This window comes from Lithobates pipiens, unplaced genomic scaffold (genome assembly GCF_037356315.1).
Source record: "Lithobates pipiens isolate NorthernLeopardFrog02 unplaced genomic scaffold, aLitPip1_a1.2 Scaffold_30, whole genome shotgun sequence".
Taxonomy (NCBI): Eukaryota; Metazoa; Chordata; class Amphibia; order Anura; family Ranidae; genus Lithobates; species Lithobates pipiens.
The window spans coordinates 113,743,687-113,758,279 of NW_027507791.1; the positions used below are offsets into that span (position 1 = coordinate 113,743,687).

At 40.4% G+C, this 14,593-nt stretch overlaps 1 protein-coding gene across 1 annotated transcript in view; it reads left to right on the forward strand.

The window, feature by feature from the left end:
• The window catches only part of AQR (aquarius intron-binding spliceosomal factor), a 198,646-nt gene that overhangs the window by 56,189 nt on the left and 127,864 nt on the right, over positions 1-14,593 (forward strand). The window contains exons 14-15 of the mRNA XM_077464777.1: positions 10,191-10,293; positions 10,501-10,621. Coding sequence (XP_077320903.1) covers positions 10,191-10,293; positions 10,501-10,621 — 224 coding nt within the window. The remainder of the gene's footprint in view (positions 1-10,190; positions 10,294-10,500; positions 10,622-14,593) is intronic.

Sequence of the window (14,593 nt, forward strand, 5' to 3'; positions counted from 1 at the left end):
TTTGCAGAATAGCATAGAAGATCTTGGTACGCAGAAATAGTAAAGATGGCGGTAGGGCCCCGTGGACCCTAGCACCATGTTCAGACCTGCCATTGCAATGACCAGTGTTCCATCCTACCTTACAAATGCTAAATTTAAAGGTTTGGCTATTGAAACCCACATTCTGAAGAATAGCGAGCTTTCAGAATCGGTAATTTCTACCTTGAGTAATGCAAGAAAGCCAGCTTCCAGAGTCATTTGGCATCTGTCTCCTGGTGTGAATCCAGGGGTTGGCATCCCAGAAAGTATGTCATAGGCAGAATCCTTGCTTTTCTGCAAATGGGGGTTAGAGATGAAGCTTGCCTTGAGTACTATAAAGGGCCAGGTCTCGGCCTTGTTGGTATTGTTTCACCGTCTGCTTGCATCGCATTCTTTGGTCCGAAGCTTTAGACAGGGGTTAACGTGGCTTAATCCACCGGTTAGAGCTCCTCTGAATCCTTGGCACTTGAATTTAGTTCTGTTGGCATTACAGAAACAGCCTTTTGAGCCAATACGACTGCTGGGAGAAGAACTCCTCCAGTGAGGGGTGGGGGGAAGCGAAGTGAAAGGCAGATTCTGGTGGTAGGGGACTCAATTCTTAGGACAGACAGGCCAATCTGTAACAAAGACCTGAAGCGCTGAACAGTATGTTGTCTACCAGGTGCTCGGGTTCGGCACATCAAGGATCTGGTGGACAGATTACTGGGAGGGGCTGGGGAAGACCTAGCTGTCGTGGTGCACGTTGGCACCAATGACAACGTCAGAGGCAGATGGAGTGTCCTTAAGAACGATTTTAGGGACTTAGTAGCTAAATTGAGGAAAAAGGACCTCCAAGGTAGTATTCTCAGGAATACTACCAGTACATCGAGCCACACCAGGAAGGCAGAGTGAGATTAGGGAAGTAAACAAGTGACTGGTGTAGTAAGGAGGGGTTTGGGTTCCTGGAGGACTGGGCCGACTTTTCAGTCGATAACCGGTACTATAGAAGGGACGGACTGCACCCAAATGAGGGTGCAGATCAGCTGGGAATGAAGATGGCCAAAAAGTTAGAGGGGGTTTTTAAACTAGGCAATGGGGGGAGGGTCCAGAGGTAGATATAGTCAGTGCGGAACATATTCCAGAGGGTAGTATTTGGGGGCATTAGTAGTAGGTTGACCAAAGCACATAAACCCAAGGTAAGTATATTAGTAAGTCCTAGTTGCAATCTCGGAACACGCAATAAAAGGATAATATGGGACCAGTCTAAACTTTGTGGCATGTTCACCAATCCCAGGAGCCTAGCGGACAAGATGGGTGAACTAGAGATACTGTTGTACGAGGAGGATTTGGATTTTTTGGTTATTTCAGAGACCTGGTTCAACAGCTCTCATGATTGGCTGGCAAACATTCAAGGGTATACCCTTTATCGCAATGATAGGGTAAAAAAGGGGGAGGGGGATGCCTATATATCAAGAATAATGTACAAGTGAATGTGAGAGATGACATTGCATAGGGAGGAGGTGGAATCCTTATGGATAGAACTCCAAAGGGATGAAGCGAAGGGGAAATTATTACTGGGGTTATGCTATAGGCCTGAGGGTGGAAGGGGAGACAGATCTCCTATCACAATTTGGTTTGTCCTCATAATGGGGGATTTTAACTATCCAAACATAGACTGGGTGGAGGGAACCACGCATTCATCTAAAGCCCCATACACACTATATCAGATTTTCTGCAGATTTTTTTTTTTCCTTCAGATTTACCAAACCCATACAATATGAGGTCAAACCTTTAGGAGTTTCAATTTGTATGCAATCAGGCAGGCCCTTGCACTACATGGTTTTGGTAAATCTGAAGGAAAAAATCAGCAGAAAATCTGATGCGTGTGTATGGGGCTTAAGGCTCGCCAAATTCCTAAATGTCTTGCAGGACAATTTTATGGGTCAGATGGTAGACGCACCAACGAAAAATAAAGCGTTACTGGATCTACTGATTACCAACAATACAGACCTGATCACGGATGTGGAAATATGTGGCAATTTAGGTAACAGCGATCACAGGTCAATTGGCTTCAGTATAAATCACACAAATAGGAAACCTAAGCAGAATACGAAGACACTGAATTTCAAAAGGGCCAACTTCCCTAAACTACGAACCTTTTTTAGAAGGCATAAATTGGGATAAAATATTAGGAACAAAGAACACGGAGGAGAGATGGGTTTGCTTTAAGAGCATTTTTATTAAATAATGGCATTAGCCAATGCATCCCATTGGGTAATAAATTTAAAAGAGCGAACAAAAGTCCTGGATGGCTTAACTCCAATGTAAAAATGCATATTAAAGCAAAGGAGAAGGCCTTCAAAAAATACAAGGTTGAGGGATCATCATCGGCATTCAGACTTTATAAAGAATGCAACAAGGAATGTAAGGGTGCAATAAGGACGACTAAGATAGAACGTGAAAGACAAACAGTGGAGGAGAGCAAACAAAAAATCCCAAGAAAGTATGTAAACAGTAAAAAAGGGAGGACAGGTCATATTGGCCCCATAAAGAATGAAGGAAGGACATCTGGTTACAAAGAATGGGGAGATGGTGAAGGTATTGCGTTTATTCTTCTCCTTAGTCTTCAAGAGAGAATCGCGGGGGGGGGGCTTCAGTAACCAAAACTGCAGTGTTTATCCTCATGCCACATCACAGAAAGCACCTCCATGGTTAACAGAGGACAGAATTAAAATTTGGACTTGGTAAACTTAACATTAATACATCACTGGGACCAGATGGCTTGCACCCCATGGTACTTGGGGAACTCGGTCAAGTAATTGCCAGGCCATTGTTCCTAATTTTTACTGACCGTCTACTGACTGGAATGGTACCAGCTGATTGGAGAAAAGCCAATGTAGCACCAATATTTAAGAAGGGCCAAAAATACATCCCTGGGAATTACAGATCAGTTAGCCTAACATCAATAGTATGTAAACCCTTGGAGGGGATGATAAGTGACTACATACAAAATTTTTGTAATGAAAACAGTATCATTAGCAATAATCAGCATGGATTCATGAAGAATCATTCTTGCCAAACCAATCTATTAACCTTCTATGAGGAGGTGAGTTGCCATCTAGATAAAGGAAGGCCCGTAGACGTGGTGTATCTGGATTTTTCAAAAGCATTTGAAACGGTTCCCCATAAATGTTTACTGTACAAAATGAGGTCTGTTGCCATGGACCATAGGGTGAGTACATGGATTGAAAACTGGCTACAAGGGCGAGTTCAGAGGGTGGTGAAACTATGTAGAGGGTTCTTTACTGTAAGAGTGTCAAGGATGTGGAATTCCCTTCCACAGGCGATGGTCTCAGAGGGGGGCATTGATAGATTCAAGAAACTATTAGATAAGCACCTGAAAAACCGCAACATACAGGGATATAAAATGTAATGCTGACATTTAATCACACGCATAGGCTGGACTTGATGGACTTGTCTTTTTTTTCAACCTCACCACCTATGTAACTATATTCCCTTGGTCCTTTTGACAAGGAAGCTCGTTTTTCTGGTAGCCATTTCTTCTGAAAGAAGGGTATTGGAATTGGTGGCTCTTTCTTGTAAAGAGCCATATTTAATTATTCATAAAGATAGAGTAGTATTGCGTCCTCATCCTAGCTTTCTACAGAAGGTGGTTTCAGGTTTTCATCTAAACCAGGATATTGCTCTGCCTTCATTTTCTCCAGATCCCTGTTCTACGGAAGAAAAGTCACTACATTCTCTGGATGTAGTGAGAGTGGTCAAAACCTATTTGTAAGCGACTGCTAGATATGCAAAACTGATGTTTTTGTTTGTGTTGGCTGAAGGGCCTAAAAAGGGCAGGCAGCAATGAAATCTACTAATGCTAAGTAGATTTGACAGGTAATTGTTCAAACTTATGGTTTGAAGAGGTGGATGTGAGAAGGCTATCGCCTTTGAGCGCAATGTGCTGCAGGCAGCAGTACAAGGTCCTCAGGTCTGATAGCACCCTACTTTTCTTTGTGTCTCCCTCCCCTTATTTAACATTGCTCTGGGACATCCCATTCAGTAAATACTGTGGCTCTGTGTCCCGTCATGTACGGCAAAGAATATAGTATTTTTATAACGGCTTACCTGTAAATCCTTTTCTTCGAGTACATCTTGGGACACAGAGGTCCCTCCCCTCTTCTAATACACATATATTGTTTTGCTACAAAACTGAGGTACTCACAGTAAGGGGAGGGGATTTATAGGGGGCTAAACTTCCGGTCCAGGTGTGCTAGTGGAAAAGGATTTTACAGGTAAGCTGTTAAAAAAAAAAAAAAAATCCTATTTTCTTCAGTGTTGTCACATGAAAGATATAATAAAATATTTACAAAAATGTGAGGGGTGTACTCACTTTTGTGAGATACTGTACGTCTTGGTTAAATTACCAAGTTTGTGTATGGTATAACAGAATTGCCCATGTACTGTTAAGTTTTAGATTGCAAGGTCTGTTTTGTTTGAGAGAGATCATGTGTCCATTTCATCACTTGTTTGTTTTCATTGTCTGTGAAGCCACTTTGAAACTGTAAACCATTTACAAAGCAGTTACTCATTTTTAAGACATTGGCATTTAAAAACTAGTTCTTGTGGTTATTGTCTCATCTGTATTACCCATATTATTGATATTTGAAATTACAGTTGCTCATAAGTTTACATACCATGGCAGAATTTATGATTTCTTGGCCTTTTTTCAGATATGAATAACAGAAAAACATTTCTTTCACTCATGGTTAGTGTTTGGCTGAAGCCTTTATGATCGATCAACTGTGTTTTACTCTTGACCCTGATCAAAAGTTTACACACCCTGGTGTTTTTGGCCTTGACACAAAGGGGTTTGAATGGCTATTAAAGGTAACCATCCTCACCTGTGATCTGTTTGCTTGTAATTAGTGTGTGTATAAAAGGTATGAGTTTCTGGATTCCTGGCAGACCCTTGCATCTCTCATCCAGTGCTGCACTGACGTTTCTGGATTCTGAGTCATGAGGAAAGCAAAAGAATTGTCAAAGGAACTGTATAAAACAGGAAAGGTATCAACCTGGCTTGTATTGTACTGTAATACTCCTTATACTTTAATAAAATGTTTGAAATGGAAAAAAGATATCCAAGGAATTGAGAATTCCAAACGGCAGTGTTCAAACTCTAATCAAGAAATGGAAAATGAGGGGTTCTGTTGAAACCAAACCACAGTCAGGTAGACCAACTAAAATTTCAGCCTCAACTACCAGGAAAATTATTTGAGATGCAAAGAAAAAGCCCAAAATAACTTCAGGTGATAGCAGGACTCTCTGAAAACATGTGTTGTGGCTGTTTCAAGATGCACAATAAGGAGACACTTGAAGAAAGATGGGCTGCATGGTCGAGTCGCCAGAAGAAAGCCATTACTATGCAAATGCTACAAAGTATCCCGCTTACAATATGCCAAACAGCACAGAGACAAGCCTCAAACCTTACTGATACGTTTGGAGAGGAGTCAACAAGGCCTATGATGAAAGGTACACAGTTCCTACTGTGAAACACGGAGGTGGATCGCTGATGTCTGAGCTACAAATGCACAGGAAATTTGGTCAAAATTGATTGCAAGATGAATGCAGTATCAAAAAATACTGGCGGAACATTCATCAGCCAGGAAGTTTTGCATGGGACATGCTTGGAAATTCCAACATGACAATGGTCCAAAACACAAAGCCAAGTTGACCTGTCATTGGTTACAGCAGAAAAAAGTGAAGGTTCTAAAGTTATCTCAGTCTCATGACCTCAGTATCATTGAGCCATTCTGGGGAGATCTCAAATGTACAGTTCATGCAAGACAGCCCAAGCATTGAACTGGAGGCTTTTGCCAAGAGGAATAGGCAGCTTTACCTTGTGAGAAGATAAAGAGCCTCATCCCTCCTCCACAAATACCACAAATGACTTCAAGCAGTCATTGAAGTTAAAGGGGGCAATACACGGTATTAAGAACTGGGTTATGTAAACTTTTTTGATCAGGGTCATTTGGAAAGTTTCTGTTGTCATTATGACACAGTTGATTGATAATAAATGGCTTCAGCCAAATACTAACCATGAGTGAAAAAAGTTTTTGTGTTATCCTTCATATTCTCTGAAAAAATGGCCAAGAAATTATAAAGGGTATGTAAACTTATGAGCACAACTATATATTCTGTGTTTATCACCAGTTATTTGTTATATTTTTGCACTGATTTTTAGTTTGTGTGTGTATGTATGTATGTATGCGTGTGTGTATGTGTATGTATATATATATATATATATATATATATATATATATATATATATATATATATATATTTTTTTTTTTTTTTTGCACAATATCGTAACAGGGGTGATTTGTGGAAATGTCCTAAATCATAGATTTTTGCTTATTTCCATAAATATAAAACTTTTAATATTTCAAAATAAAAACTGACAGTACTCAAGCAGGTGGCTTAATGGACAAATGTCTGAAATTTTGAAGTTGTAACTTACAACCAGTAATTTCACAGTAAATAAATGTATAGCATATTCTGTAAATGTATGATTTTGCTTGATTAAAACAGTACCTTTTTCATGACCAGATTCTTATTCCCTCTTAACTGTGTGAGAAAATCATGGGATCCTATGATACTGCAGTGAGAGGCGTGCCTTCACTGCAGCATTTTTATTGTACAGTTTGGGCCAATGGTACTTTACAATTGGTCCCGGACTCCAAGCCGTCCGTTGAGCTTCTGACAAGTGAGAGGCACTGTGAGCTCATCCTCTCAGTCTGCTGCAAACAATAAGCCAGCTTGTATTTAAACTGACCGTTTTGTACGTAGCATCTGACAGGCTGCGCAAGGAGCCCAGTATATCCGAAACCAAAGGTTATAGGAACTCCAAATTTTTACTAGTGGTTGGGTAGGACTTCAGGTACCCTACCCCCCAGATCGCCGAGCAACAACCCTCAAAGCTCGAATTTTTTTTGGGTGTGTGTGTGTGTTTTTTTTTTTTTTTTTTTTTTAATGTTCATGGCAGGTGAAGCCCTGCTTCCCCTGACTGCATGTCCCTGGTTTGCTCCCCTCAAAAGCTTATGAGCATTGTATCTATTTGGAGAGGATTTTGTACAATAGCGGGCTTTACTCGCTGTGAATCTGTCAGAATTTTGTCTTAATAAAATAACTATTCTAGTAGAGAATGCATCTGCCTATAAGGACCCAACTGATAAATGATTGGATTCCATTTGTAGAATGCTGTTCTCACTGGCAAATCCTGCTCTGACTTTACTTTGCCAGACTATGGATGACTGATCAAAACCCCTAAAGAGAATCTTGCACTGCTCTGGTTGATCTCTCACTTATAGAATGCATGTAGGAAATGGCTGTGACTTGCTGTGCACTTCCCAGCTTATTTTCTGCATGGATTTGGCATCTCCTTTTGAGTTTTATTTTTAAACCCCCTTTTCGCTCTTGCAGGTCCATCCCTGAAGTCGGCAATTGCTGCCATGTGTATTTTCCAGACTGTTGCTAGCTGGTCAAGACACATAAACAGAGACCTTCTCTTTTCGAGGAGGTCTTTGAAGACCCTCCTCTCTTAGAACAATTACAGCTGATGTTTTGATCCCTTATGTTTTGTGTAGATGCCTTTGAAAATGTCATTCAGAAATTTTCAAGAAACTCTGCACATGCATAGTATTTCGTGGCTAAAAGCTGGATTTAATTGATAAGAAAAATGTACAAAGTAGTCTGAATTTATTTTCCATTACTATACCATGACCTCTCTGTGGTAATTAACCGTACTGTAACCCACAAATGTTGTTCACATTTATTATCAGAATTAAAATAAAATGCATCTTAAAAGGCTCCCAATGTGGTAAAACCGTGCAATCTGGCAGTGAGTGCTGGATGCTGTGAGTTGTCGTAAAACGTCTTCTACGCAGGTCCTTTCATGGCGAATGCCTCTTTGGGGGAATCCCTTGACAAATTCATCAGCCACGATGCCTGTCCCTATGTTCCCATCACACCAACGCTTCCTGCGTTTTGCTATAGGAAACAAGCACTTCTAGTTTGACATGGTCATTTGGGCTCTTATCTGCACCACAGCTGTTCAAAAAGGGGTTGCCCCACTTTTGGCATTTCTATGAACTCAGGGAATTCATGTCATGGGCTACCTAATTGACCTCTTGCTTCTGGACTCCTTAGTCATGGTCTTGTCTAACAATGTTCAAAGGAGTCTCTAGTTCCTTCAAACTTTTTGCTTGATAATCAACTTTACAAAGTCTGTTTTTCCTCCTTTGCCTGAACTGGAAAAGTTCTTCCTAAGGTCCAGCTCTTGAACTCTCCAGTCACACCGTCACTCAATTCACTTCTGCATAAGGATGCTGGGCATCATGGTGGTCTCCGAGGCCGTTACCTTTGTCCAATTTCATCCCAGAAATTTTCTACAACATATGATACCTTCTTTCTACAAGGGGGCACCAGAAGCTTAGCAGTCATAAAATAAAGAAGCCTAATGCTTTCATAGGCAGAAATTTACATTCCAGCTCTCTCAGAAGTTTGCATTCTGGGAGTCGACTGCTGGCAGGCAGAATTTCCAAGCTGCCAAATCCTAAACCCCGGGAGAGCTCTTATTTTATAATCTTTAGCAAAGGTGATAAAAAGGCAGATTTGGACATCCTGGCCTCCCATGTTCACCAACAAGCTTACCATATTAATGGCCAAGACCAGGGATCTTCTAGCCTGCACAGTAGATACTCAGGTGATCCCTTTGTCTCCATTCCAACTGGTTTACGACTTGTCTCTGATGTAGATCCTTCCTCAACTGCTGCACAAGATAGAAGTATAGGGTTCCAGTGATTCTTATTCCACCAATTCAACCAGAAAAACATGGTACACTGATATAAATTCATAAATGCATAGTGCATCCTTATATATAGTGGCCCATATAGTACAACAAGTTGATTAAAATAATCAAACTTCAGTGTAATATTCAATCCATTGTGCTGTTTCTTCTACCTCCAAACCACTTTTGACACTGATGTGGTGTTTTCCTACCTTAAAAACTCCAGCCTCCTTTGAGGTTTAACTCACAAGATTAATTTGACCCCTAAATTAATAACTTGGTCAAAACTCGCTCATGTGCCGCCTCTAATGATACCTGTATTTCTGTTCACTCCTAATCTCTGTTCCCTTCTCCTCCAGCAGCATATATAGATTTGGAAAAAAGCAAGGATACATCATCACGATAACTCGGTTTATTTAAAAAAATTTATTAAATAAAGTATTACACTTACATTTAAAAAGAACTTGCCCCGCATGCAAGGAATAAACATGAATTTGAATCTCTGGATGGCGTTGTGCCCCAATGGTACCTAGTGTGTATGCATTCTTTTGTAAGTCGTGATGTTACTGTGCTGTAGACCATCTTAAAGTAATTTTTTTCACACAAATTTTTTTAATAGCGGCCATCAAAGTCAGTGTGACTAAATGAATTGGACAGGAACACGGCACAGTAACTTCAACATGTATAGAAGGACACGCACACTCTAGGTACCACTGTGGCGCAGACAATCTAGAGATTCAAATAAATGTTTATTCCCTAAGTGCAGGGCAAGCACTTTTTGAATATGAGTGTAAATCTTTCCACACCTCAGCCGTAGGTTGTTTTTTGTATTTTAAGAAATCTGTATTTTTTTAGGGCTCTCTAATAGATCTTTGGCCTCTATTATTTTGCTTTTTCAAAACCTCACATGCCTATCTGCTCTGCTTTACCTATTTAGCAATTGTTAATTGGTTAAATGTGTTTTTGAATAACCAAATGTCCTCTTTCACTGAAACAAGTCCCCCAAAACGGGTCACATCAAGTACTTTTTGTGTAAAAATCCAACATTACCTAAATAACATAATAATACACTACTGTTTCTTGATCATGCTACTACCATTGGAGACTAAAAAATTGCTGTCTTCCTAGATTACAGAATTGTGATTTTGGATGAAGACTTCTATACCTGTAGACAATTACAGAATTGTAGTATCACAGATCCTTCTAGCTTCTGGTCACATTTTACATTGGATGCAAAGGCTATCCTTTTAGCTTTTCTAATGCGTTTGGCAATAACTTATTTGTGTCCACTTGGACAGGTTGCATTGATTGTTTAAAAAAAAAAATAATTTCTTTTTTGCAGTTCCAATACTCTCCACCAGGTGGCATCATATCTCTGCTTATTGCCAGCTCTCTCTGAAGGAGAGGAGACCAAATATGACAAAGAGTTTCTCTTAGAGCTTCTGGTAGGTATACAAAAGATACTTTACCATTAACATACATTTCTCTCGTTAAAAGTACTTCCTTGATGGGTAATTATTAGGTGTTCTTTTCCAGAGTAACATGGAAAATGCAACTCGTTGCTTTAGAATTTTGTTTGCATATATTGCTATTGTTTTATTGCAGTCAGCTTGTCCACATGAACCATGTTTTTTCATGTATCTTTTGTGCAGGTGTCCCGGCATGAACGTCGTATTTCTCAGATCCAGCAGCTGAACCAGATGCCCTTGTATCCCACAGAGAAGATCATATGGGATGAGAACATTGTGCCCACAGAGTACTATTCTGGGGAAGGTGAGGCTGCTGTAAACTGATCTGAAATACTCTTTGTGACTGCTCTAATGAGCTCTAATATCAGGAAACCCACTAATATAACTTTGAAATGTGATCTAATTTTACCCAGCCATCCTGGAACCGCTAACACGGATGAGTATTTTAACAAGTTTACTGCCTTAATACCTGTTGTAAATAAAATATAGAATATATTGCATATAGTCCATTATTGTACAGATCTTTTTTTGAAAACCGTTGAATTTTTTTATTTAAAATGGAAAATAAAAACAAACAGGTGAGATGTTAAACAATATCATGCTTTTTCATTTCTGCATTTTTAGGCCCCATGCTCAGGGATAGGGATGAGCTCAGGCGTGTTTGCAATGTCCAAGTGCAGAGCCAGCCAGGAAGTCGGCGCAGCTCTGCGCTAATCACAGGCAGTGAGACATTGCCAATCTCTGCAGCCACACATTGGGGCAATGTCTCACTGCCTGTGATTAGCGCAGCCCTGCGCTGACTTCCTGGCGGGCTCTACACGTGGGCCATGCGAACACGCCTGAGCTTATCCCTACTCAGGGACGCTTAGCAGCTCCTGTGTGCTGAGACATAACATTTCTGGCACACTGGGGAACTACAAGTACCGCATACAGCCCCTAGTTCAGTTGAATGTCCGCAGCCATACTTGGCCAAATGTTGATGGCTTCTAAATGAAGTTTACCCCACACATGCCTATACAGCACTTCTTTCAGAACATGCCACTTGCATAAACCCAAGCACGGCCATGTATAGCCATTCACATGTATTGGCTGTTGTAGCACATATGGCTTCCTGGGCTCCAGAAAGTGCCAGGGATTTTATACCTCGACACACCGGAGCTACTAAGTGTCCGTGTGCTTTAGGCCTTATAAGGAGACCACCACCGAGTCTTGCAGTAGAAGGCCCCTTTCACACGGACGATCCGATCAGGTACACCTGTCAGTTTTTCAGGCGGACTTGATTGGATGGTCCATGTATTCCTATGCTCTGTTGGCTGTAAATGGAGTTGTCTGTCTGTACACTGGCCTACCTCCAATCAGATTTGGTTCACTAAAAAGAAAAAAAAATGGAAGGAGATCCTTTACCTCCGTCTAGACAGATCGAATTGGAGGACAGTTGGGTGTAGTGTAAACGGACAGTTTACACCCTCCCATAGAGCAGAGCAGACTGCGCCTGGTCTGCATAAACTGAATGGACACAGGCCTGTCATCCACCTGCTTTGCTCTGATCAGCAGGGGATCAGCGGACAGATGCCCCGCTGAGCAAAGCGGATGCCACCCTCTGTGAAATGGGCCTAATAAACCATCTTTCTGCTTTTTGGATCAGTGGTTCAGTATGTAGATGGTGAATGGAGGATTTTATTATGTTTATTATACAGGTTTATTGCACTTATAAGCAGGTAGATAAAAAGTCAGATTAGTTGTATACGTTTTAAATTGTGGTGTTCATTTAATACTTTTAAATGGTGCCATTCATCTGATATTAGAAATATAGTCATATTTATCAATGGCCATGTTGCATTTTTTTTCTCCAGTCTAGCTGAACATTCCATGTCCCCCCCCCCCCCCCCCCCAGTGCTGCAATCTTAATTGTCACTGGGGATGATCTTGTAATGTAGAGAATAAAAAGGAAATCCTCCTCCAAAATGTTGTATTGGTTATGAGTGGACACTAGTGGGCAGCATTACCCTTTAACATCATACATCAGTTGGGGACTCAATGGAAAGATGTAGCAAGAGCTCTTTCTTGTAGTTCTCATCTATGGCCTCCCTCTATACAGAGTGTCATTTTGCTGCATCCAACAGGAAAAAAAACACTTTGGGTGGTCTCTCTTATAAGTTGTGGTATAGCAAGTGCTTGGATGAAAAGAAAGCATTTTGATCTTCATGATATCAAGAACTTTTCTGCATTACCTTCAGCTCCACTCCAGAGATTGGATGCCAGGCAGTTTGGCAACTGCCGGCACTGCACAGCTTTTATTAAAAGCTAGACCCAGATGGGCCCTGCTCCTACTGTGTGTACCGGCTAAGTCTCCATACGGTCTACAAGCTTGGTTCCTGTGGGTAGCTGTGTAATCCACAAATTCATATCTAGCCATATGAATGAACAAGGCATACCATGCACAAATTCCAGTCTGGACTATTTTCAAGCAAAGACTGTGCAGCTCCATATAGTAATAACCTGCAACTTCAATCTGGAGATATGTATTTTTGCCATTTGGATTACACTGTGGGATAAGTGTAACGGAAATGTTTACTAAAAGTAAAGTTGTTGCCCTTTAAGGGTTGTATGTTCATTGCATCGTATGTCAGATATGAAGAAATTGTTTGCCGCGCTGAAAATTTTACTGAAAAATATCTGTTGATTTGCATTAAAAATAGGCAGGGGATAAACTTGGTCTGCTTGCTAAAAATATCTCCTGGTACTTGCTGCCCCCATATTATGTCTATTTTAGCTTTTTGCCTTACTAATGATGTCTTTCACTCTAGTGCCACTCATCCAGTAACAGTTTGCAGCTGAGTACAAACTTGTAGATCTGTCTTAGAGCAGTGCATAGAGAATAGTTTGTCTGTTTGAGGTAATCCATACCTATTTGCCCTAAGCTGCAGGCATAGACATGCATTATTAAAGCAGCACAAAGGGCTGTTTTGTTTATTTTATTTTTTTGTTCAACCACCATGTTAAACGAAAAAAAAAAAAAAAATGACATCCACACACTAGATGGGGATGGGGGGGAGTGTCCTTTCTACTGGGCTTTTGTGTTCGGACAGCAGGGAGACTTCCCCAGCTATAGCCCGTGATGCTGTTAGAGCAGAGAAAACCTGAAAGCGTGGCTGTATGAAAGTTGTTTGGTTGATTGACATTGAAAAGTGCCCGTACATGGATCAAAATTTGCTTAGTCCCTGCTGAACCTGCCTAATTTCGATCCATGTATGGTAGGCTCGAGATTAGAGAATTCTCAATGACTTAGTACGATGGCGCTGCCTTAAAAATTGTTAATATATAAGCCCCATAAGCAGTGCAATGTTTTTTCAAAGGTTTGGCCAACCTCACTCTAGAGGGGTAGTTCCACTTTATACCAAAATTTTTACCAAAAATATGTAGAAGAATACGTATCGGCCTAAACTGAGGGAATTATATATATATATATATATATATATATATATATATATATATATATATATATATATATATATATAATTTTTTTTTTTTTTTTTTTTTTGTGGGATATTTATTATAGCAAAATAAAAAAAAAATGCTTTTTTTCAAAATTGTTGATTTCTTGTTTATAGCACAAAAAATAAAAACCGCAGAGGTGATCAAATACCACCAAAAGAAAGCTCTATTTGTGGGAAAAAAAATGATCAATTTTGTTTGGGAGCCAAGTCTCACGACCGTGCAATTGTTTAAAGTGACGCAGTGCCGAATCGCAAAAAGTGCTCTGGTCTTTGGCCAGCAAAATGGTCCGGGGCTTAAGTGGTTACAAAAAATGCTTATAGTTCTGCTTTAATGCTACAAAGTTGTCTACTTAAAAAATATATCATCACACCTGGAAAGCTAATTTTGCAAAGAGTCTAGTTCTAGATGATACTATGTGGGATGTGTCCTGCCATTTTTCTGTAATCTGGTCCAGGTTTGCATCTGTCCTTGAGTACCCTCAGGAGACAGATTTTGGCCTTAACTATCCTCTCCCAGCACCCATTTGCTTCTCACTCCCTGGTGATAGCTTTTGTGCAGGTAGTCGGTCATTTTAACCACCCCTAAATGCTCTATGATAAGATCTCAATCTGGCACTGCCAGCTCTTCAAAAGCCTCCCTTCAAGCCTATCTGGGATATTTAATTGGCTGAACTCAATTGTAAAGCTATTTTATTTTTATTTTTTTTGTCACCCTTATTTCCGCTGGATGAGTATTGATGCTGGTGGCATTACCTTGTAAGGAACTCCTAGTGTTACAC